The sequence below is a fragment of the Bradysia coprophila genome (genome assembly GCF_014529535.1).
Source record: "Bradysia coprophila strain Holo2 chromosome X unlocalized genomic scaffold, BU_Bcop_v1 contig_173, whole genome shotgun sequence".
Taxonomy (NCBI): domain Eukaryota; kingdom Metazoa; phylum Arthropoda; class Insecta; order Diptera; family Sciaridae; genus Bradysia; species Bradysia coprophila.
This window is the reverse complement of record NW_023503302.1, coordinates 2,865,957-2,889,806: the sequence shown is the minus strand read 5'-3', so window position 1 is coordinate 2,889,806 and position 23,850 is coordinate 2,865,957. Positions and strand designations below refer to the sequence as shown.

At 38.6% G+C, this 23,850-nt stretch overlaps 4 protein-coding genes across 5 annotated transcripts in view; 2 read left to right on the top strand and 2 right to left on the bottom strand.

The window, feature by feature from the left end:
• LOC119068173 (decaprenyl-diphosphate synthase subunit 1) overlaps positions 1-3,443 on the bottom strand; it is a 34,387-nt gene extending 30,944 nt beyond the window's left edge. The window contains exon 1 of the mRNA XM_037171661.1: positions 2,970-3,443. Within this exon, the coding sequence (XP_037027556.1) occupies positions 2,970-3,173 (204 nt within the window). The 5' untranslated portion in view covers positions 3,174-3,443. The remainder of the gene's footprint in view (positions 1-2,969) is intronic.
• A 3,237-nt stretch (positions 3,444-6,680) lies between these two features.
• Positions 6,681-7,905, top strand: LOC119068170 (NKAP family protein CG6066). The gene is made up of 2 exons (XM_037171654.1): positions 6,681-7,192; positions 7,265-7,905. The coding sequence occupies exons 1-2, from the start codon at positions 6,789-6,791 to the stop codon at positions 7,878-7,880; spliced, it is 1,020 nt and encodes a 339-aa protein (XP_037027549.1). The 5' UTR covers positions 6,681-6,788; the 3' UTR covers positions 7,881-7,905.
• An 863-nt stretch (positions 7,906-8,768) lies between these two features.
• Positions 8,769-18,339, bottom strand: LOC119068166 (eIF-2-alpha kinase activator GCN1). Its single transcript, XM_037171648.1, has 6 exons — positions 18,242-18,339; positions 18,059-18,161; positions 16,061-17,031; positions 12,066-15,992; positions 9,879-12,009; positions 8,769-9,823 (listed from the first exon to the last, which is right to left on the bottom strand). The coding sequence occupies exons 1-6, from the start codon at positions 18,254-18,256 to the stop codon at positions 8,988-8,990; spliced, it is 7,983 nt and encodes a 2,660-aa protein (XP_037027543.1). The 5' UTR covers positions 18,257-18,339; the 3' UTR covers positions 8,769-8,987.
• A 1,545-nt stretch (positions 18,340-19,884) lies between these two features.
• Positions 19,885-21,837, top strand: LOC119068168 (protein spindle-F). 2 transcript variants are annotated; one of them, XM_037171650.1, is made up of 3 exons: positions 19,968-20,030; positions 20,103-20,937; positions 21,000-21,837. In XM_037171650.1, the coding sequence occupies exons 1-3, from the start codon at positions 19,968-19,970 to the stop codon at positions 21,341-21,343; spliced, it is 1,242 nt and encodes a 413-aa protein (XP_037027545.1). In that variant the 3' UTR covers positions 21,344-21,837. The 2 variants fall into 2 exon arrangements, with proteins under 2 accessions (XP_037027546.1, XP_037027545.1); XM_037171651.1 differs by having other exon boundaries at positions 19,885-20,937.
• The last annotated feature ends 2,013 nt before the right edge of the window (positions 21,838-23,850 follow it).

Here is a 23,850-nt window from a genome sequence, read left to right as displayed (position 1 = left end):
TTCATTCTACTTTTTTGTGGCATATGAGAGAAGTCAATTTATTTGGATGATACTTATATTGACTGTCGCGAATAAACAAAACGAAAAAATTTATCTAAATAACACGATCATAAAAATCATTTTTAATCGAATTGGGTTGATGGTTGGATTAACACTTTTCTGATAATTTACTTTGTCAAGGCTGATAAATTATAGCAGCAACAATTTTGCTGTTCTACATTTTCGCTTTATCAAAAAAAAAATCAACTGAACATGGCATTGACATTGAATTATGCAGAAAAAAAAGAACTGCTAGCGCAGAACCTTTACAGAAACGATATTTTGTAGAGTTCCAATTATAATAATGAACGCGAGGAATAACGAAAAAAAAGAAATCAAAAATGATGCGGACGCTATGACTACATGGATTCGGATTAGCCCTGATTAGGCGAAAAATTTGTTTGTATGGATCATCATTTATTTTAGTCTAGTTCAACATATCATCTTATAGAAATATTTGATTCAAAATCTTTTACTTCATTAGTTTAAGCAAAAATTTTCATATCCAATACAACATTACCAGAACGCAACGCTCAATTTTGCCATCTTTATCGATAACAGACTACACTAAAGAGAAATTAATTAAGTTTTCCCTCTAGGATCTAACCTTCCAATATTGTGCAACTACCGGATACGAAACACCTGTCTGTGCAATCCGTAATTTTTCAATCAATATCATTGAAAAGGTACGAAATGTCAACAGCATCAATAGACGCAATAAAAATAGCTTTTCATATCCTATCTGAAGCATTTTAGTCAAGGCTTTAGCAAACGTTGACGTAAGAACAACGAATTCATTCATACTACACTGCTAAGTAAACCTGCGATCGAAAAAAATTTGCAGAAGTAATTAGTTAATGCAAACTAGTTGAAAAGCAAACATTGAAAAACGACTTTAGAGTATCGGACGGGATTTTGTGTTTTATTTATACAAGCGCTTTATTCCGTAAAGTAGGAAAACTTGATAGATGACTCGAAGTTGGAAGAAAAATAAAAAAATGCGACAAAAAGTTTCGAAGCTACGACTGAAATTATTGATTTTTAAATTTAAAAAAGAATCTAGCTGTGTTTGGGTGGGTATCATAAGCTGATAAATGAGTTTCGCTCTCGGTTTCGCTACTTCTTTGTAGTCTTGTTTAGATGGCTATGTCATCTGTTACTAAACAAGCGATAAGCTTTAGCTGCTGCGGTTTTATATAGCAAAATGAAGTAGAAGATTTTGCATTAGTAAAATGACTTAGATTAAATTAAATCTGAATTTTTAGAAGTAAAGAAGAAGTAAAAGATACGGCAATTGAACGAACTAGTGATTAGTCTGTGAAAAGGTTGTATAGTAGAAAATGTGTCTTTATCTTGAGAAACGAAAAGCCAACCTTCACATAGCGACTTTTTTTTTTAAATTTTTATGAATGGTTGTGAGTGTACACATTCTCGCTTCAACATTTCTGTTATGTCTCACAATTTTGCCCGTTGGTGTCATTTCGTCTTTGATGAATCAATTATTACACAAGAGCTGTGAATTAAATTTACATGAATACATCAAAAAGCAAGTATCTGATACAAAAATTCGAAAACCAACAAGGTCATTGAATTGAATTTTATGTATATTCACAACTGTTTTTCTTTCAATGAAAACGAAAACGAAAATTTTTAGCGAACGTTCTAAGTTGCATACGGGGAGAAAAAACAAAATCCTGCTCAAAACCAGATGCTCGTGTAAAAAGCGTCAGAAAAAGTTCAGAGTTGCTGATTAGCAATAAATTTATGTAATTCACGATGTTGACTGTTGACATTCGTTTTGGATAACAAACAACAAGACTTTTTTTTTTTTGTTCGGTATCACCGTAATATACTTGATTGGTACCACAGGCACCTTAATAGCTCGTTAAATGAACGAATATGTTATCGTCGCCTGAGTCGTATATATACACACAGGTTGAATCTATATACAAAGATTACATTCACTTAAAATGAAAAGTGGTTTTTGTAACATTCATAATAAATATTAAATTTAAATAAAAGCGCAAAGCGCCGATATCGCTTTGTTGTTTGTTGATGTTTTCTTCGTAATTTTTTTTTCCTGCCGTCTTTTTACTTCGAATCGAACATTGAATGTATGTAGAAAAAGAGCGAAAATTTTCACCACTTGTAATAATTAGTTGTGAATATAAATATTTCATCCAGCCCTATTCACTAATGCATCTTATACCTTCGTACACAATCGGAATAGTTCACGTTTTTCGTACAATTTTTTTTTTTGGTGTGATTTACATATGTATTGACATTTTTCGTACGGAACAGTAATGTGCACACCGAGCGGTTGGAATAAAGTCAAAGCGGGTTGAGGTTAAGTGCTAATATAGGAAAAACATTTCATAGTGCAAATGAGAGTGAATTTTATGACTGAAAGCGAAGTCCTTACATAACGACCAATTCGATTTAAAATCAGGCGCAGTTAATTGAACTAGGTTCGGAATTCAATTACCACAATCATTCACTGAAACACAACGTATATAAATATGTATATATACCATACCGTGTATACAAGATATACATTCGATTGAAGATTTTTACAATTAAAAAATATCAAGGGGAAAAAACACTTTCTTTTTTCGTGTAACAGAAAAATTATATTAATAAATCCACTGACTGAGTCGCGGATAGATCGGCTTTTAGTTTGGTGGTGACACAAATATCAATATTTTTTTTTTGTCTCTCTTCGAAAATATAAATTCATTAGCTTAAAAAATAACATAAATTTTTTTTTTGTTGTTTAAATAAATTATAATAATTTCATAATAACGCAATCAAAAACTGATGAAATCTTATGTAATCACACACGAAATTTCCCAATAAAAATTGTATTGAACCAACCAACAAAAAAAAAAGAAATATTTTGATGTGAAATAAGATAATCTCTGATCACTCACCTGTTTGCCACTATTGAAATTCCTTGTCAAATAACTGAATCCATTTAATGTTCTGGCTTGCGGATTCGATGTGAATACCGATCCAGTAAGAAACTTCCTCCGGGATTGTTGTTGAATCGTATTTTCGATGTTTGCATTCAAAAACTGACACAATGTTTCTTTAATCACACGGGCACATACCCGATTTGAACTTATACACGCCATCGTTAAAACAGTTGTGAGACGTTCTGTTGGTTAGATTTAACTTGGCACGGCTTCCTCTCGTCGACCAAGAGGCCCTACTCAAAAATCACAGTTCCCTACCACTTCATTTCAACCATCACTGAGATATATTTTTATCATTACAAAAATTTTATTTGATCTTTTTTTATTCGCAATGACTTTCTTGACAGTTTCACCATATGGTGTACGTGCGGTGTCAGAAATTTACGGCGGTAAAAGTTTGAAATATTTGAGAAGTAGTTAGTAGTTTCACAGACTAAAATAATAAGAGTTTTCGGTTAGCTTTTAGCAGCATGCAGTATGAAACGAATGAAGTAAGAGATTTAGTATCAAACACTTGATACTATAAACAATTGATGAGTCACATTTGTCAATGTATATTGAATTTTTGGTGTATATGACGGCTCTGTATCATATGATCATGATGGTTGTAGCTTGGTATATGTGTGAAGGGTCTGAACATAGAAATTGCATTGGACTTTTTGTATGAAATAGGATATTCGTAACGAGCAATATGTTTGCAGCGATGAGATTTGCAGTTCATATCATGTTAAATGCGAAAGCTTCCGGAATGTTTCTATTAGTTCAGATTATGAAGTCGACGATCACTGGTCGTCAGGAATCTCATCGCTAAATTCGAGTTGCACGAGATTTATGGGAGTTGGGTGGTTGTTGGGAAATCACGTATTGGAATCGTTGATGATTTATATACTTCCCTATTTTACAGACGGCTAACATATCATCAGTATAATTATGGAATCTGTCTTCGAATCTGTTGCTTCATTTGATTAAAAATTCATTTTGCTATACATGACCGTATTAGTCAGAGATCTTCATTTATTTTTTTAATCAATAACAGACGAATAGTCGCATTCGGTCAATCAAATGTACTGTGAATGGACTAGAGTCACACTTGTCTAAAGTTTCTGTAAACCTTTGTATATACACAAAAATTGTAAGCAAATAAAAGATATTTCATGGAAAACCACTTCCAGTGTTTGCGACTTTTCCTTCTTGAAGGAAAAAAACGGAAGGTATGACGTTCAAAGAAAATGTTACTTTGCAAAATAATTAGCTCGAGATTTGCTCTAATGTTCAAGACATCATCTGTTATCGACGGTGATGACGAAAATAAGGTGTGATTTCCTGTGTGAACAGAAGAAGTAATAGAAACTCGATAAAATTGATGATAATAATGGTGATATGCCTATAGTATGTGGAACTTAAATAAACATCTACATGACATAATGATCTATTTGTTATACAGATATCTATATTTTGTCGTCGTTCTGATATAACTTTAAACTTAGAAATGATTTTGCAGATTGTGACCGTGGTGAAAGTTCAACGATTGAAGAATTGAAGTGGCCTGGGAACCTGACACACATGAATCAAAACATGGCCTCCTAAATCGCTATTCCGATGCAATCGGCGTAGAATGGGGTAGAATCGGATCTATTGGTGCTAGCACTTAGGAACTGGCAGACGTTAGCTCAGCTGGAACGTTGGATAATTTCGAACAGGCCAAGACCCATAAGTGCATGAAAGTATAAAATAATGCGAGTTCGTCAGATGAGCTTCGAGAAATTAGTTCTTATAGTTCGGATTTTTTTTTCAGTCGTCAGGTACATATACTCAAAGTTTTCTTTTTATTTTTAAGAATAAAATTGCAAGTAGGTGTGTAGAGTTATAGTCTTATGTGTTTATTACAAATTATAATCTAGAGAATTACAGAGAAAAGACTTCTATCTTTTTTAATTTGAAATATTTACCGATACATTTTAGAAATTTTTTGGTTTTATTATTACACTCGCGGAATTTTGAAAACTGACACATTTACTGTTTCGTGGTTTACTGGTTTTTTGTGAATTTCGCATGTATTTTTATATGGAGAAATCAGAAACTCAAATAAAACACAGAAACAGAAAATGTGTCGGTTTTCAAAATTCCGTGTGTGTATTTGAACAAATAAAGAAACAACCTGTTGTTACCTAGAACTCTTCCTACATTTCCCGATTGCCACATTACGACCAATCTAATTCGCACAACTTACTTACATATAGCTATATATATGTTTTCATGCATTAACACTTAACAAAAGAATAGCTTACACCCACGACGTTTTTCACATTTTCACCACTTATATTACAAAACCCGAATCTAAATCGTAATACGAATCAATTTAAGATAATAAATTGTAAGGTCAGTTTGTTAACAATATTGTTGTATAATAATGAAAAACATTAGTAAATAATTGCGCAAAAACGCATCTGTGAATATCATAACACGTGCAAATGGAACATATGTTTACACTGTCAAAAATATTTAATAGAAATTTCGAAAACACTGAAACTCGTTTTACTTAGAAACATGAACCGAAGACTTAATTTACTTCAACGCTAAGCATGATTTTATATCCGGCTCAGCGATATTGATGATTAAAAATTTCATTTTCTTTTGTTCATGAAAACTCATGTCACAGTTAAGGGTAACCACTTTGTAAACATTATAAAATGAAAGTTACATCGTCTTCGTTTAGATTAAAAGTTTGTGTGACCAAAGACAGTGTGCCATTGATGATTTTTTTCAACATTATTAACAATTAACAATACATGGCTGCAGACTTTGGCGATTGATTGAAAATCACATTTAGGAAGCGCAAGACACATCTGTGGTAAAGATACGCAAGTCCTCGATTGTGTTTGTTTATCGAAGCTTCAAAGACCTAACAAGTCTACAACACCAAGCTAAGGGAAGCTCACACCTCCCACACTGAAGATAACTGCGGCTCGCTAAATATCGGCTCCCTCGATTGCTGTTAAGGAGTCAGGACATAGGTTTCCCAGAAATTACATGGGCACCCAGACATGATTAAAAATGACAGCGCCACCATGCCATCTGTTGAGTGTAACTCTATGTACGTTTCTTCCAAGGCCGTTCGAAATGTCAATCGTCATCCACAGAGAAGCCAACACAACCTCACTTTGAAATTTTCACGAATAAATTTGTTTAAGTTGCGGTTACGTTTGCTTCTGTGGATGACGGTCGGTTGTTTTCGGCCTGTCAAAATTCGTTTTTACCGTACGATGGAAGAAACCTATACCTCCGAAAAAATTCTAAAAATCTAGAATTGTATCTTTCATTTTTATAAATTTCTTTTGAGGTGTTCCCTGACTCCTTAACAAAAATCCAAGGAACCGAAATCTGACCAGCCGCAATTGTCGGCACTGTGCTCTTTTAAGTTAACTATGGTTACGTACGCTTTAAGTCGAGTTATTAAAATCAAATATCTGAAGTCTTGAACCTTCGACTTTTTGAAAGAAAGTTATAGAGGGCCCAATCTACGACTTTCCTAACTTTTAACATTAAAACAAATCAATGAGGAATCGTGATCCCGAGAAACTCGAACAATTTGTTGAAATTCGAAATCCCGCGTCGCGTCGAACCATTGTGAATTATCTGTGTCAGAACATTTTGACAGCTTTAACAATCTGTCAGAAAATATTTGCTAACGATTGTTGTGTGTTGTGATTTTCGATTTCTTTAACATCTTCGCTGCTTTTCAATCATTCAGTCAAACGTTTAAAGGAATACACGATGAGATCCTCAAGTTCATCACGGTCTCGATCACGGTCAAGATCACGTTCAGCGTCTCGCGATAGACAGAAACGCTCACGATACGACAACGATCGGAACAGAAGAAATGATCGGAATCGGGACACAGAATCGCACAGAAAAAGTAGTGACAGAGACTCCCGAATAAAAAGCGACAGAAATGATGTTGAACGGTGGCCAAATGACAAATACTTTGAAATGGGTCGAGATGGTGGAAGTAGTCGCGACGTCAGCAGTAACAGAGATCGAAAAGGCTTCGGATATCACAAGAATAATATTAGAAAGGATAAGAATGACGATTTTATGGATGCAAGGCGACTACAACGGGAAGCAATCGGTGAAGAAGGTTCAATGGCATGGGCTAAATCTCCAGCACGTCCAGAAGAGTGAGTATTACACTTTGTAGCGGTAGATGTATTTTTGGTCGATGATCTAATAAATGAATTTTCTAACTGCAGGTCTTCCGACGATGCAAGCACAAGTGTTCTTACTGACCGAAAAGCTAAAAAGAAGCATAAGAAAGAGAAGAAGCAGGCGAAAGCAAAGAAATCGAAAAAGTCTAAAAAGAAGAAGAAGAAAGCGAAGCGCAGCAGTTCGTCTAGTGATGACAGTGACTCCGGAGGCGATGAAGAAGTTTGGCTAGAAAAAACGGCTGTTAAAAATTCCAGCAAATCGAGCAGTTCAAAATCAAAAGACGGCGAAGATGGTCAAATCGGGCCAGCTGTTCGCCAAACATCCAGTCTTACGCACAAAGATTTCGGACATGCACTGTTACCAGGTGAAGGTGCAGCAATGGCTGCATATATTGCTGAAGGAAAGCGTATTCCACGGAGAGGTGAAATTGGATTGACTTCCGACGAAATTGCAACATTCGAGGACGTTGGCTATGTGATGAGTGGAAGCAGACATCGTCGCATGGAAGCCGTACGTATTCGTAAAGAGAATCAAATCTATTCGGCTGACGAGAAGCGTGCTCTGGCTATGTTCAGTAAAGAGGAACGACAGAAACGAGAAAATAAGATTTTATCACAGTTCAAAGAAATGATTCACTCGAAGTTACACCAAGACAAATAAATTGGCAAATTTGCTCAATGAATTCGAAACATTTTTTTGATATGAGAAGGAATTGCCGTTCCTGAAAAGGTTAATCGAAGACCACAACATTTTTTGGCCAATATCGAGTGGAATGAAGAACAAACAAACACCATCGGGTTTCTAATTCCTCAGAATTTTTTGTTAAGTAGACGAGATACAGCTTATAGACCTAAGTCTCTTTGTTAGTCCATAATTTAGTTACTCTGCCTAAGAGGAAAGTTTTTTCTTTCACAATTTTGTTTGCAAGCCTTAAGAAATCCCTACAAGAGCCTGATGTATTATCTCAGTTATATTACGTCTTATAGAAACCAAATTTATTTGTATCTCAATTTGTGTCAAAAGGAATACAATTTTTAAAAAATTATTGAAAACTCTGCTGTGCCGGACAACTTGAAAGTTCCTCTCACACAATCAACCTTTCAATATTTTTTTTAAAATTTCATACTTCGTTAGGTAACAGTGACTCAGATAATACACTGTAGTTACCACAATACCTACCTACACATTGTGACATCAGTTTGGTTCCTCTACGATGGAAGGTGACTCAGATAATACACTCCACTTCGGCTATCTTCTTTAGGGCTATTCTAAAGCTTCAGTGTCACAACAAACACCTTTAGGCTCAAGCAGTGTAACAAGAAGACAAAGACTTGAAGCCAAGGCGATTTATAGTTATTTATGCTCTGGGCCAATAACGGAATTTACTGAGTGTAATGTAGGATTTCAAGTTACTCTCTCAAAACATAGAGAATCAGCTACAACGGGAAAGGCTTTATTTGGGACGAGAACTTACTGCTGTTCGAAGAATGTATTGGAGTGACAACTGGCCACATAGCACAGTAATCGGACCTAAATCAAACGCACCGATGTCATTCTTGTTGTTGTACGACATTTATTGGAAAACAAAATAGGATCAATTAACAACCCAGTTTCACTTATCACGAATGCGTCAGCGACATGGGCATATAGGCAGCATGAATAATGCAAAATTAAAGTCTCAATTGACATACACATACTTGTGATACCAACAATAAATAAGTGTGTGATCAAAACAGTGGAAACGTTTGCGATTGTGCCGAATGGTAATCAAGACAAAAGTGTATCGTCCAATTCCTCCTCTTTTCCAACGGGCTGTGCGGCGACTTTCTGCAAAACTTTCGTAACCACCTCCGAGAGTGAATCACGAGCGCCAGCTTCCAATATCTGCAAACATTTGCGATATGTTTCTTCGCCGCTTCGTAGCCGAAGAATTGCGATCAATGCGATTTCCGAATTTGATTTTACGTAGCCGTTCTTCTCTTTTGTTCCATTAACCAGCATTGGAATGAGAGCTTTAAGCAGTTCTGGGGGAACTTTTTCCGGCGAAGTTGCCTTAGCCAAATAGTTGCAGGTCTTGGCCAGTAGCTGTTTCACTTCGTTGCTCGTATGATTCATAGCACGAACGAACGGAGGTATTACTGGTTGAGGTAACGGTAGTGACTGTGTCATGCAATGTTCCAGTAAATAACCGATCGATCGTATTGAATTGCTGGCAATGGGTATCTTCTCGGAAACAATGTTGTTTGCAATGGTTTTGAACAATTTCGGTTCATATTTCGGCAAGAACACTACACCTGGCGCTTCTTTGAGTGCTACAAATAATGCTGCAGACTTTCCATGTTTCGATGTCCAATCGTCTACGTCGTCGTTCAAAATGTAATTTAACATGGCATCATCCAGCTGTTCAGGCGACAAATATTTGCACAATGCACCCAAACAGCCACCGACAGCACTTCTAGTTATATCTTCTGGATGGTTCAGCATCGATACCAATGTCGCGTAAATTTGTTTTCTCAGGGGTTCAGTCAATTTGTCACCAGCAGGTGTAATTATACCACGTAAGGCCTGAAGCGTAGTCTCACGTTCGGCAGAGTCGTCGTTGCCTGTTATGAATTCGGTTATCATTTTGTGTACGGAAAATTGACTTTTTCTTCTTACCTTTGATACCATTGTGCATTTCGACAAACAGTGGATCAGCCCTCGTATGAATTACGACCAATTTAGCCAACGCATAGCCAGCCTTGATTCGAACGATTCGATTCTGGTCGTGCAATGCTTTCAAAAACGTTGTCTGCAATTGCGGTAAAAACTGCTTCAGCATAATACCAACTTTGTATAGCAAAATTGCTAGCGTCTCCAGCACAGCTGCTTTGACGCCGGCATTGAAACGATCGCCCAAAATACGAATCAATGGACCGGTGATATGTACAACTGATGGTTGCAACGATTGTGCACTGGTCAACGATATCACTTCACCCAGACCTTGAGCAGCGTTTTCCTTTTCCTCCGGTAATCCGTTCAAGATGGCTTCACGGAATACAGGCAACAATGGAGTGATGCCTTTTGGTAAACAAAAACCAGGTAATTCGTCGCCTTTTAAATCACTGGCAGCGAATCGAACCGCCTGTCGAACATCCGAAACGTGGGCAATTTGCTGTGTAGAATCTAGAGTGCGAGTAACGGCATTCAGAGCATCCCAAGACCGTTGCAAGACATCCTTGTCAACATCAGCGAGTAAACGAAGTAATCCACGTAGTAGTTGAGGTATGTACTGAGAATAATCACCCGGTGAATGTGTACAGAACGCAGACAGTAGTGCTGCGGCCGCTCGTCGAACGTCAGTTTGATCGGATTTGGTTGAATCCATTAGTGTGTCCATGATAGTTCTAACACCGACTTCATCGCTAACCGATAGTATGACAGCCTGACAGTATTCCATCTCTTGGGTCTCATTAGGCGTTCCTTGTGCTGCTGCCAATGCTTGAAGTAATGCAGGTAGAATTTTAGGCAAATATTTTGTTAGGGCTTCACCAGCTACGGAGGCTAGAATAGACAAAGCCTTTGTATTCACTGGGCTTGCAGTCAACTGTGGCACAAGATAGGGAAGAACAACACGAGATTTGATAGCCATGACTTGTCGTAAACCGTCTAGAGTACACTCAGCTACTTCTGGATCCGGATCGGATAAACCATTCAACATACTTGGCAAAATGTCGTCTAATGCTCTGGATCCTACAGTTGAGTGCAGAGAGTCAAATGTTTTTGCTGCTGCTTGACGAACTTCTGGCAATGGATCACTAAGCGCTTTTCTTACAGTCGGTACCAAGCTGTTAACGAATGATAGAACCATATCCTTCGATGTCGATGCCATGATTTCAGAGAGTCCGATGCAGACACCTTGTCGCTGGTCAGCTTGATCAGAATTCAGTCCACGTTCGAGAATTGGAATGATTTCAGGCAGTACACGTTCACCAAGTTTTCTAACTAAATCGCCTAATGTGCGTGCAGCAACTTGTCTTTTATCGTAGCTGGTGCTGGCTAGGCATCCTAACAGTAGGCTGAACAGAGTAGGCAAAATTTCGCGCAGAGTTCGAGGTGTGTTGGTCACAACAATTTTCCACACATGTAAGGCAGCTTGACGAACCATTAACGATACATCACTTCGTCCCATGTAAAGTCCAGCCAAAACACGATTTCGTCGTTCAGCTCCCAAGAAACGAATAATCGCCGAATGAGACTGCTCCGTACCGAAATTATCGTCTTCGCTGGCTGTTTCTGTTGTCATTTTACCGGATACTCCAGAAATTCGATACAGCAAATCGCCAAGTAATTGCACGGAACTGAAACGAATACGCCAGTTATCGTCGAACAAGCCTTTCTCCAATTCTGGCAGCAATAACGTCACAGCCGATTCCGCATACAAATTCACAATTCGTTGTCCGGCTTTCAACGCTGTGTCGCGAACAAATTCATTTTCGTCAGCCAAAGCTTTCAAAATGGGATTGATAATCAGGCCAATGTATGGTGTAAACTCATTCGGGAACGCTCCAGGCATGTAAATGAACATCATAATGTAACCGTCTTTGACATGTGGAGCAATATCGGTTCGTTCGGCTGTGGCTATTATTTCTGGCATCAGTTTGTGCAGTTTTTCAACTCCAAGACCGCCAACCACTTCGGATAATCCCTGAGCGGCACCAGAACGATCGACGCTGCTTGATTCCGATGTTAGTGTTTGCATCAGCCATGGAAGTAGATCTTCGAAAGACGATTCTCCCATTCCTTTCACCTGTAACGGCAACAATTAGAATTTTCAAGGAAAAAAAATAATTCAATATGACCTACCATAGCACCCAATGCTCTTGCTGACACAGCTCGCACTTCTGGTACTGGATCTAGCAGTGAAGTTTTCAAACCCGGAATGATGTTTGGTAAATACGGCGTTAGATCCTTCTGATCAGTTAGCGAATACATGTTACCAATAATCTGCGCAGCCATCTTCCGTGTCTCCGTCGATCGATCCATGAAAGCCCGTTGAACGACAGGCATTATCAACGCCAATGATGGTGCATCAATGAAATGAACAAACTTCGTTTCCAACAGACTTTGCAAACATTTCGATGTATTCGCTGACGGATCTTCGAGAGCTCTAAGCAGCACCGGCACGATGGCCTGAATTTCTGGATTTTTTATTACAGATCCGATTACTTTCAAGGCATCGCCACCCGCTTCCTGGACTTTTGTATGAGAATCGCCCAACACTTCGATCAATTTCGGTACGATGCTTGGCAAACACGACGACAATTGTTTCGGTGCACAGTATGCCATTGCACCCAACAATTCGACGGATGCAGTTTTTGTGCGCCACGAGTCTTCATCCAAGGCATTCAACAGTGAAGGCAACACCAATTTTACCCCATGTGCCGATAATTTACCCATCACTACTTTAGCTGTATCATCGGCCGCTTGACGAACATACTGACTGGAATCCCCAAAGCATTGTAATAAATGCGGCAAAACGTGGACAATGTAGGGTTCGAATAAGCGTCCCAGTGTTGTACACAACATTTCAAATGCGAACAAAGCTCCTTCGCGTGATTTGTAATTCTTCTTCTCTTGGATATGATGGGTGAGTTTGGACATAATGTCTAGCTGTTTCAACGATAAAATTCCTAATCCCTTCACAACACCAGCTATGCCATACGCAGCACCTCGCCGTTCTCCATACTTTTCTGATTTGACTAATTGATTGAGGAGTTTCTTGATGATGGATGACGCCTCGTCCTTTACTGATGGCATTAAATGTGGTATACAATTAGCTACAGCTTCTTGAACCTGCTGCGATGGTGTAGATAATGCAGCCAACAGACGTTTTACAATGGGTTGAATTCGCTCATCTTCTTTGTCTAAATGTCTGGCCAATGATCCCATTAGGATTACCACTGCTTGCCGAATGTTATCGTACACACTTGACTTTGGTGCCTTGTCTAAGAAATCTTCGAAAACTGGTAACAGTTTCGCAATTGTCTCTTTGCCATGCAAATCCACGATAGTCAATGCTGCGGCCAACATTTCTTTATGAACGATTTCTTCACGATCGCCGAGACCTTTCGAAACCATAAACTGCATCACTTTGTCCACATCAGATAGGTTGAAGAATTGAGCAATTTGACAAATCGCAATAGCTACACCTCGTCGCGGACCCCATTGATCAATTGCCGGCTCAATTTCTCGATCGAACTGATCTAATTTGGCTGGAATTTTCGTTAATTTGTCGTGATAAATTTCCAGCAGCTGATCCAAAACGCCTTGCACCAAAGACGGATCATCCTTCAGAATAGAGACTAGCGAAAATGCGGCTGCTTTCTGAATGCATGGCTCGGGGTGAATCACATCCTTCAGCAATTCATCGCACAATACAATCGGCACTTCAAACTTTGCATCCTCCCACAACGTATTAGCCAAATCTCGATTTTCCTCGGATACATCATGTTTAGCTATCCATATGCGTCTAGTCATGCACAATCCAAATTCGTAGTCGTCCGCCATTGTAGGCAGTGTCTTCATTATAATGGTTAGAGCACGTAACGCCACATCTCGTACAGCTTCCAAATGATTTTGCAGAGCAATTAGTAGACACTCTATTTCTAGCCTAGTGGCATCTGCACAATAATCATTTCCAGAACTGCTTGCGGCTACATCTAATAATGCTGCAACGGCTTGCGTCTGAATACGACCACGATGGATTTCGATCAATTTCATCAGCAGTACCATCATCTCATGCCTTGGCAAATATTTCGGATGGCGATAGTCGCATAAATCTCCATTCGGTGTCGTTCCTTTGATTTGAGCATGTTTCCCAATCAACTGAATGCCAAGTAGTAAGAATTGCTCGTTTTTCGATAAATCTTTGACGAAAACGGCCTTTTTAACAAATTCAAATCCATAACAGAATGCCGGAGCGGTCAGCAATGATGGTTCGAGCATGTTTCCTTCCGGGTCATTACTGTCGTCACTGGTTTCGCTAACGAACAGTTGCATAACGTTTTCGATTTCTTCAGACAGATTGTTTTTCGTCCACTTTTCTTCCAAATCACAGTGCGGTTCATGTAGTCGTAACGTCAATATCGCCAATTGTTCGCCCAATTCCTCCAAACCGTCAGAGAAGCAGGCCAAACGAAGTTCGTAGTAAAGTTTCGTAAGTGTAATCGCAGCCAACGGTGACTTAAGAACTCGCAGAATGTTTGTCAACAGTTGGCAGAAGTACAACGACAGTTGTTTCGGATTGCCGCTTTTGACACCATGAATCAGCGACACTAATTCCAATAGATTATCGTTGAGCACTTTCAATTTGTTCTTAATCGCCTTCTCCTTATCCGTTTGATTCTTAATCGCTTCCTGTTGCTTGGGTGTCAATTGTGGTGGTTTCCACTTGCCTTCCTTACGCTTTTTCTCTTCAATCTCGCGACGCAGCTGAATCTCTTCCAGTTGTTCTTTGTACGAATACACTTTGTTTTCTCGCTTTTGACTCAAATCCTTGTAGATGTCATCGGCATTCGGTATAACACTTTTATCGTACAGTTCGCCATCCGGAGTCAAAAACGTGAAATACTCGTCGTCCGTAACACAGGACATTTCTGGATTTCTCAAATGCGACGTCACTTGTTCAATGACTAACGGAACGATCACTTCAGGACTCAGCTTGCACAGCGTAGCAATGGTGTTCTCAAATATCGGTATCGGTTTGTAGTTGTCGATGACATTGATTTTGATTTGTTTCGAATTCAGCGAGATGAATGATTTAGCGTCCAATTCAAGTGTTGCTAAAATATCCTCCCACAACGACGGCGCATGGGCCACGACACACGGATGATGACAACAGATCAAATTGCTGAGTGCGACGATTTGTGAATCAGCCGACGATCCCAAGTTGATGGAAGAGAAAGCGCGTATCGATTCAGCAACCGATTGACCGGAAGTGCTGTTTTCATCCGCAGCGTCACCATCTGCATGAATTTTGGATGTTTGTATGAAGTGCAACAATTCCACGAATAAATGTTTTGAGATGTCTACGCCACTGCTGCTTTGAACCAGTTCACGTACATGCGGCAGACAATAATTTCGAACTTTCTTCGATGAACTATTCGCAGCGTAGATGATTGCCTTGTAGAGTGGTTCCGGTGGACCTTTCAACTTTGCGTAATGTTCTACCAGCAGAATTTTGCTCATTAGCATTACATAAGCCTGTGTATCGTTCGGAGCGGCCGAAATAAATTTCTCCGACACAAACACCTGTTTTGTCATATCGAGAACTACACCCCAGAAGCTCTGAAATTTGTTTGTACCATCAGCAGGCGATGATGCTTCCGTTCGAAGTAATATACAAACGGCACATATAGCCTCGGTCAGCAACGAAATCTGTGTCACATTCTGTGAGGCCTTCTCGACAATTTTGATCAATGACTGCGATATGTCAGCTCCAGTTGACAGTTTGCTGTTCTCGAGGCACGCGAGTAGCCATTGCAAATAGCTGACACGCACCAATTGTGTAGCAGACTTCGATTCCATTCCTTTCTTGAACACGTCGATGTATTTCTGGGGCAATTCACCGGTTAGATATACTGACCACAAGCTGAACATTTCCAGACCGTGACAGAGGACTTTTTCGTGAATTTCTGTTTCCAACATTTTGACGAACAGCTCTGTGACCGTTCTCAAAAGTGAATCCAATGATTGTCTCGGAATATTGTTGCAGCTTAAGTTGCCAGCACCCTATACAGACGACATATTAAAGAGGTTAACTGTCTGTTAAACCACACAAATCTATCGGTTCAACTCACCTGCAAAACATTGATGCGATACTCAGCAACCGTAATCTTTCCATCCGATCCATTCAAAACGGCAAAAATTTGTTTCATTAACGCTTCGATGGCCTTCACATCATTGCATTTCATTGCAACTTGTTTCAGCGATTCGACCGCTTCGCCTCTCGCACAATCGTCTTTCGAATACAGATTTTGAATCAACGTCTTTCCCATATCGAACGAAAATTCGCTGACGTCAATATCCAGTTCCCGAACAATGGCACCGACTCCTTGCAGAATAATTTCCGGACTCCGTAGCATCGCCCGTTGTAATGCGGGCAATATTTGTGATTTGAATTCGTTGTGAGTAATGGATTTTAGTATGACGGCACACAGTGTAACACAGTTGGCATTCGGCTTCACTTTCACCGTTATCAATCCTTTGATGAAATGTTCGATAACTTTCTCCTTGTTCGCCGTTAACGTGTCGCTGTTTCCATGTATCTTTTGTTTCAGCGTTAAGATAACGGACATCAACAACACGACTCCACTGGATGGTTCAATCGCTAACAGCTTTTGTAAGTAGACGTCCATCAGTTCCTCGTTCTGTTCGAAGAATGTGTTCAAAATTTGTGTCGCTTTCTCCGACACCTTGCTATTATCACTCGATACACCCAACTGATACAGGCCCGATTGGATTTCGATCAGTTTCGGTAACTCTAAGTTTGCCACACTGGATGCATGGTTCACATTCGATGCTATTGAAATTGACCAGCCCAATGCTATGACAGCCGCTTGAGATGCTTTCAATGCTGGTGCCGAAGCTAGGTCTTTATTGAGGATCCCTTTCAAAACATTGTTGAAATGTTCGAACGATGTGTCCGGATGGTGTTGAACCAGCGAGACAATCAAATTTTTGACTAAATTTTGCGATGGTGGATCTTTGTATTTGGTCAATGTTGTGCCAATCACTTTGCAAATACCGCGAACAATAGTAGCATTGATTCCTGAAATTTCAAACGAGCAAAATTGTTACAAGTTTTGGAACTCGTTACTGAAAATTTCATTTTCGTACTCCTCGACATGGATCTACTCGGAAAAAAAGTGAAAGTCGAACCAAAAGAAAATCCGATTCTACTGAAACAGCTGAACGATCGGGTAATGGAAGTATTCAAAATCTACGATTTCTTTGACGTGAATTGCATTCAAATCGAATCGGTTGGAAATGTTCTTCGTATGCTGGGCTGTGTGCCATTGGAATCGGACATTGTTAACTTTACCGCCATTTGCGAAGACTCAACGGAAAAAGGGAAAATTCGATTCGACAATTTTTTCAAAAATCTCTTCGCTTGGCTATTGGACGACAAAATGAAACCGGCCGATGAAGACCGATTAATCGATTGTCTCAAGCTAATCGATACCGGTAATGGCATAACAGCTGACCGATTGAAAGAGGTTGCTTTAGAGTGCGGTGAATCAATGAGCGACGAACAGCTGAAAATGATGTTAGCTATTGCCGTCGACACAAATACGGACAATGTAGTCTACGACTCGTTTGCCTGTAAGCTTCATCGTAAGACATCAATTTACGACTTGGCCAAAGAAATAGTTAAACCAATGGAACCAACTATTACACCTGAAACAGGTGATGCGGCTAAATAACAAACAAATTTTTGTTACAATGGAAACGAATCGACAATAAAAATTGCATCGTATGGTGAAATAGCTGCAGCATTCATATTTGTACAGCATGCGTACTCGATTCGTGATTTAATGTAGCAGATTTTCCGCTTCGATGATCAAAAACCGATTTTGTTTTAATCAGAAAATTAGCAAGATATGGAAAATGTACACGTTTCATGTATCGATCATAAAATTGGCAAAGACAAGGTTATGTCACGCGAAATGTACACACTCTCGTTTCGCAATTCAACTACCGGGCCAGGTAACAATATCATCGGCCATCAATTCGGCCAAGATTACGTGTTCACATTTATTTTAATTGTCCGAGGAACACATAAGTAACATCCTTACCCGGATTTTGTAGCACGCCAGACACATTCTGAAATAGTTCCGGCCTTTCATCAATAGTAACATTTAACACCCGATTTGGTAGGTCACGTAATGCTTTCGATAACTAGAACAAAAGTTTTCATTATTTTAGTGGCGGTTTCTTTGATAAATTGTGAGAAATGTGCGAAAAAATTGATCACAAACCTCCGCATCTGCCATTTTAATCAGAGAAAAACAAGAAATTTATTTTCCGATCCGTCAAAGAAAGGTATTCTGAATAAATAGGGTGCGTTCAATGTCTTTCAGTGAAGGTGTGTGAGCGTCCGACTTTGTTGCACAAACATCTCGTTGAGAAATTAATTTAATCAAAAAAATTTAATTTGGAGAAGAAAAATGCAAAAGCGAGAACACAGTTCGCGAATAATTCCTAAAAATGGTTACATATCTGCATGAGTTGACTAAGAAAACTATCACAGTCTATCACAATTAACCGTTCCAATTAAGAAACTAATTTCGGGATTAAAGAAATCATTTTCATCCTCCAATTTCTTCAACAATTCATTTAGCTCCGTATATAGGTACAAATACAGTTTGAGTTAGAATATTAGAAGTCATAAAATTTAATCTGCGAAAACCTAACATCAAAAACCAATTAAGAGGAATCTTCACTTAACAAATTTGTGGCCTACATTTGCTCGCAAAAATGTTATATTTTTGATGATAATTTTGCACTCGCCTCGCCTCCTTTTTTGGAAATAATAAAACCATAGTGCTAAAATGGGTTGGTGGAGAAAACTCAGAATTTTTCGGTTTTAATGAATTTTAGTGAATATTGCGTTTTCTCGTAGTATAGGTTACACCACCACAAACATTTATTATTTTTGCTCAAAGCCTACCCATTTTGACACAAAACGATGGTCCCACTTTTTCCAGAAAAGACTCAGATACGAAGTTATCATCGAAAATCTGTCATTTTTTCGCACAAATTTAGGCTACAATTTAGCGTTGTATCGATTCGTCTTAAGAGTCATCGGTTCTTAGCTAAAATTGTTGCCTACATTTGCGTGTCTCGTATTCCATTTATGATGATATCTCTTCACCAGAATGAAGAGATTTGCTTGTAGTCGTTTGACTGGCTCTGAGAAACGTAAATAATTTAACGAAATTTTCATAAACTGCTCAGTCTTCTCAGCGCCGGTCAAACTGCTACAACCAAATCTATTTTTTGTTGAAAGCCAACAAATTCGTGGTCCACGGTGAGCTTGAAATTTTTTTTAGTTGAAAGTGGATTTACCTAAAATGTTATGTCTGTTATTGCTGGAATATGCTGTAAACGGTATCATTGGAAAGGCTAAGCCTCAGGCTAACGGATACAGGAGTTGAAAATTGTTTGAAAAATGGTTTATCTCCCCGTTCAAGCTATTTTAATTTTTATTGGAAAATATTCAGGCCCCTGTCCTCTGCCATAAACAGCAATAACATTTTGGATACATCTACTTTCAACTAAAAAAAATTCAAGCTCCTATATAACGAATATACATGTCGTAGTTAGTCGGGCTGTACGCCAATTGAGGGTCAGTTCCTTGTGTGATTGTCCTTTACCACTTACCTGGTTGGCATAGCGTAATCTAGGATTCATAGCGATTGAAATACATCGCTCGCTAGGTGTAGTGAAGTCGGAGTCGGAACAGCTGTTACATGCTTCATGGTCGAGAGAGGATTTCGTGGTTTCGCCGCTATGCATATAAAGTTGTGTAAGTATCTGTTTTTGACGGTTGGTTTTAGACCCTTTCTCATGAACTACATTCAGAAAAATTGCCTAAAATTAATCCATCGAAACAGATGCATTAAATAACTATTGTTGTTCTTCATTTAAATTTCGCCTCCATCATCTACTGCTCAATCAATTTACGGCTCACAACTTTCACAAATGTCAAAATATTCAATCCACTACACCAAAACACAGCTTGTACGAGTCGTACTGTTCTCTTTGGTAACTTTTTAGTTTGTGTTTTTATTTATTGAGGTCTTACATCTAAACCATACAAATACATTACGTTATCAGTTGCATCATCTGCAAACCATCCGGATCCATTTTTGTTTGATACGTGATACGAAAATTCGCACAATGAGTGCATCAAAGCAGGAAAATTCGAAAGAGGATGTGGCTGCTTACTGTGCATTGCATGTCGCCCTACAAACAATGAAAGAAAGATGTTTAGCCCTACAAGAACGATTGGTGTCCATTGAGAACGAGAATATAAATTATAAACGGGAGGCTGAACCAGATAGCAAATCGAACTCATCAAACAATGAACAAAATGGACGCAACGAAATTGAATTATTGCGAATGAAAGTGACTGAATTGACTCGACAGAAATCCCAATTGAATGAACACATATCGATGATAGCCACGGAAAATCGTCAGCTGTGGCAACGGCTAACGAAACTGACAAAGGACGGCCAGAGTGTGGAAGACATGCAAGCTATCATTAAGGATATGACAAATAGCACAACTAGTGCGACACATCAAAATTTGATTCGGTCGAAAACATTTACACAAAATTCACCAAATCCGATGCTCAGACAAAAGTTGAGTGTGTTGGCCAACGTACGGGGTGAGGAGGAGAATGGTAGTTTGGAGGAGATTTCGTTGAAAGTGTTGAATGACTTTCTGCAAGGGAAGGCCGATTTTGAGAAGAAATGCGGCGAAATAATTCCAGCAACGAACGTACAGCCCAACTTATTGGGATTTGGTTATTTGAATGATGAAGCCATTGATGCTGACCTGCAAAGTGATACAAAGAAATGTTTGGATGGAATGTCGGAAATAAAGAAAGAATTGCTGCGACAACAAAGCGATTTGAAGGTAGCGTTAAGTAGTCTGCGACAAAGGAAAGGTAAACAAAGAAATTGTCCTACGTGGTGCAGTCAACTCAATTTCCATGTTTTTGTTATCCAGTTTTAGAGATATGTTCGACCTGCCAAGCCAATCCGAAGAAACCAGCCACCGCCGATAAGCTCATCGAAACTGAAGACATTCTGACACACCGTTTGGATGACAAATCAATGATCCTGAAAATGTCGAGCGATGAAACCATAGCTCAAATCGATTTCGTCGAGGAGAAACGGGTGGCCGATTGCATCGATAAAATGTGTCCAATGTGCGGCAAGGTGTACAGTGGTGGAATCAAATTCGATGATTTTCGGGATCACGTCGAATCGCATTTCATCGATGATAGTGATTTGGACACGAGTGTGGAGAGAAATTATGAGATTATTTCGCATGCTGTTGGCAATTTTTGACGAATTCCGAGAAAAGATTTTTTTTATCCTTTTTAGTGGCTGATGTGGTGGACGATGATGACGTATTATTATGAATGTAGAATCGTTCGGTAATATTTAGATTTTTCCCTGTCATTTTTCAACTGAGGACATTTTTTATTTGCCACTGTTCATGTGAATTAAGTTAAGTTTTAAGTTTTTAATGGTCGCACACCTCACATCATAATAATATCGGTCGTTACCATTAAAATGGGGGAGAAATTTTATGTTATTTAGGTTAATTACCGCGTTAGAGAATTTAATTTTGGATGTTGCGAAGTGTGTCGAACCTTGTTTCAGCTGTTTTCAATCAACTTGTTGTTCAAATCGGTTCCAACAACAAAACTTAGCTGCATGAAAACAGCTGAAGTGGAGGGGTTTAACATTGTCTCCATTTGTATGTGTTGCGGGTTAATTCCAACTGACTGCAAACACAAGTTGCAATTTATCATCAATAAACGAAAAAATAAAAGGAAATGTTTACTTCTCTTTAGTTTAGTACAGGTCTCTTTTCCAAATAAACATACTAGACTCTGGAGTCTGGAGCGTCTGGAGTCTGGAACTTCTTTGCCAATTCTATTTTTCAGTTTCTTTCGAACCGAAAATAATCGATCTTACCAAAATGTTTACTTTATTCACTGATGTGACGCGGAAACGACCCTTCACGTTTTTTTTTTCATGGTTCTATTCGAGTAAATGAGACATAGTGCTCTTCAACGATACACGGCGAACCAATGAGGCTTTTTCAATAACCGGTAATTGCGTCAGCCGGAGTCGCTGGAAGTGTGGGGACTCACGGTTCGCATTGGGACAGTTCAAGTGTTCAATTCTACAAGCCGTTCAAAAGTATAATGTTAGCTGATAGTACTAATTTCACGAACCCAACATTTTGAAGAGGTTATATCTCTATGAAGATTTTTATCCGGTAATTTCTCCGAACATAATAACGTATGAATAGGTAGAAAGAAGGACTACATACTAGCTGTTAAGGTTCACTTTTTATTTTTTTGTTTTTTTTTTTGAAAAAAAAAGTCTCTTGATTTTTTCAATTTTCTTGTATTTTTTACGATCTTTGATTTTATAAACCGATCCCAGATACACGTAATTAATGTAAGAATTGCTTCAAATAACTTAAACCACTTATTTATGAAGAATGTAAAGATTGGACTGCAGGCTGATCAGGCATTATTGTTTTGTTGGAGACACGTCGTTTAATAGAGCATGGCATCCTCTACCAATATCGCCATTCAAAGAGTTTCAAACTCTCTTCACCTTGCACAAATCACGATTAAAAAATGTCAAAATTTCAACTCGTAGCTGGCTGTGGCTACGTGGTCAGGTTGTCGAGGGAAGCCATTTTAACATGAATTAGCTTAGAATTAGTCCATCTATCCGTATTCAAATTGACTCGTTGGTCCGCACGGCCATGAGTGCCGGTTCTCCGAAACGGCTATATGGATCCGCGAACTGAATGTGGTTACTTATAGTTGAATGTGCCGGATATAAGCTCAAAGAACTTCAAACTCTGTAGAACAGATGTATCAAATCTGTGTATCGTTTGGACAGGTAAACATCAGCCACTTATCTGTATAGCACTGGATTACTTCCAATTTCTGAGCTAGCTAAATTTGAGAGAATAGTCGGCATCTACAAAAAGGTGAACTCGTTGACTAAAAACAACTTTCGATTCACAATAAACTCTGACGTCCATGGTCGCACGACGCGAAAGAACTCTCAGATTCATACCTACAATCAGCAATCTGTGATGAACTCAACGAATGCCGGATTATCTACGGCAATTAGTGAATTAGTGAAACTCGTCGTTTGACGGGCCTAAGAACATTTAAGAGTAGAGTAAAACTGAAAATCATGGAAGACAGTACCGACTTTTCTGTGATATCTCCTTTCAGATTTATTAACTGAATTGGCTGTAACCTCTTGTGTAATGTCTTATTTTATTATTAACCAAGAAATTTATGTAAGAATTCAACGCCCTAACTATGTTCTAGACTAAAATACTGACGATGAAAAGAAACTATAAAGTATAATCCACAACTAAACCTAATCTGACACAAGCCAATACAAAATAATACAAAAATTAAGATCAAAACTAATACAAATTTAAACGACGATAATATAATACAATCCTAAAAGTCAAACTTGAAACAGTAACTAACTCTTATAATTGTATTCCGCACTATATTTATAATTGGAATGATAATAAAAAACTTATTTATAAAAAATAGTATTCGAGTCCCTAAATAAGAACATGAAGAAAAATCAGAGGTGGTATCGCGACTCTATTTAAGTTGTGTTCAACCCCCGTGCATTATCAGTGAAACTATTTATTTGATCGTGGATTTATGCTTCGCTTACTGCAGCAATATTTTTGCTGAAATAGAAAGATTTCAGCAGATTTTTAGATAATTTTTTAATAACAGTAGTACTCCAACATCATTTTTCATAGTGACTCTGATGAACCTACGGAC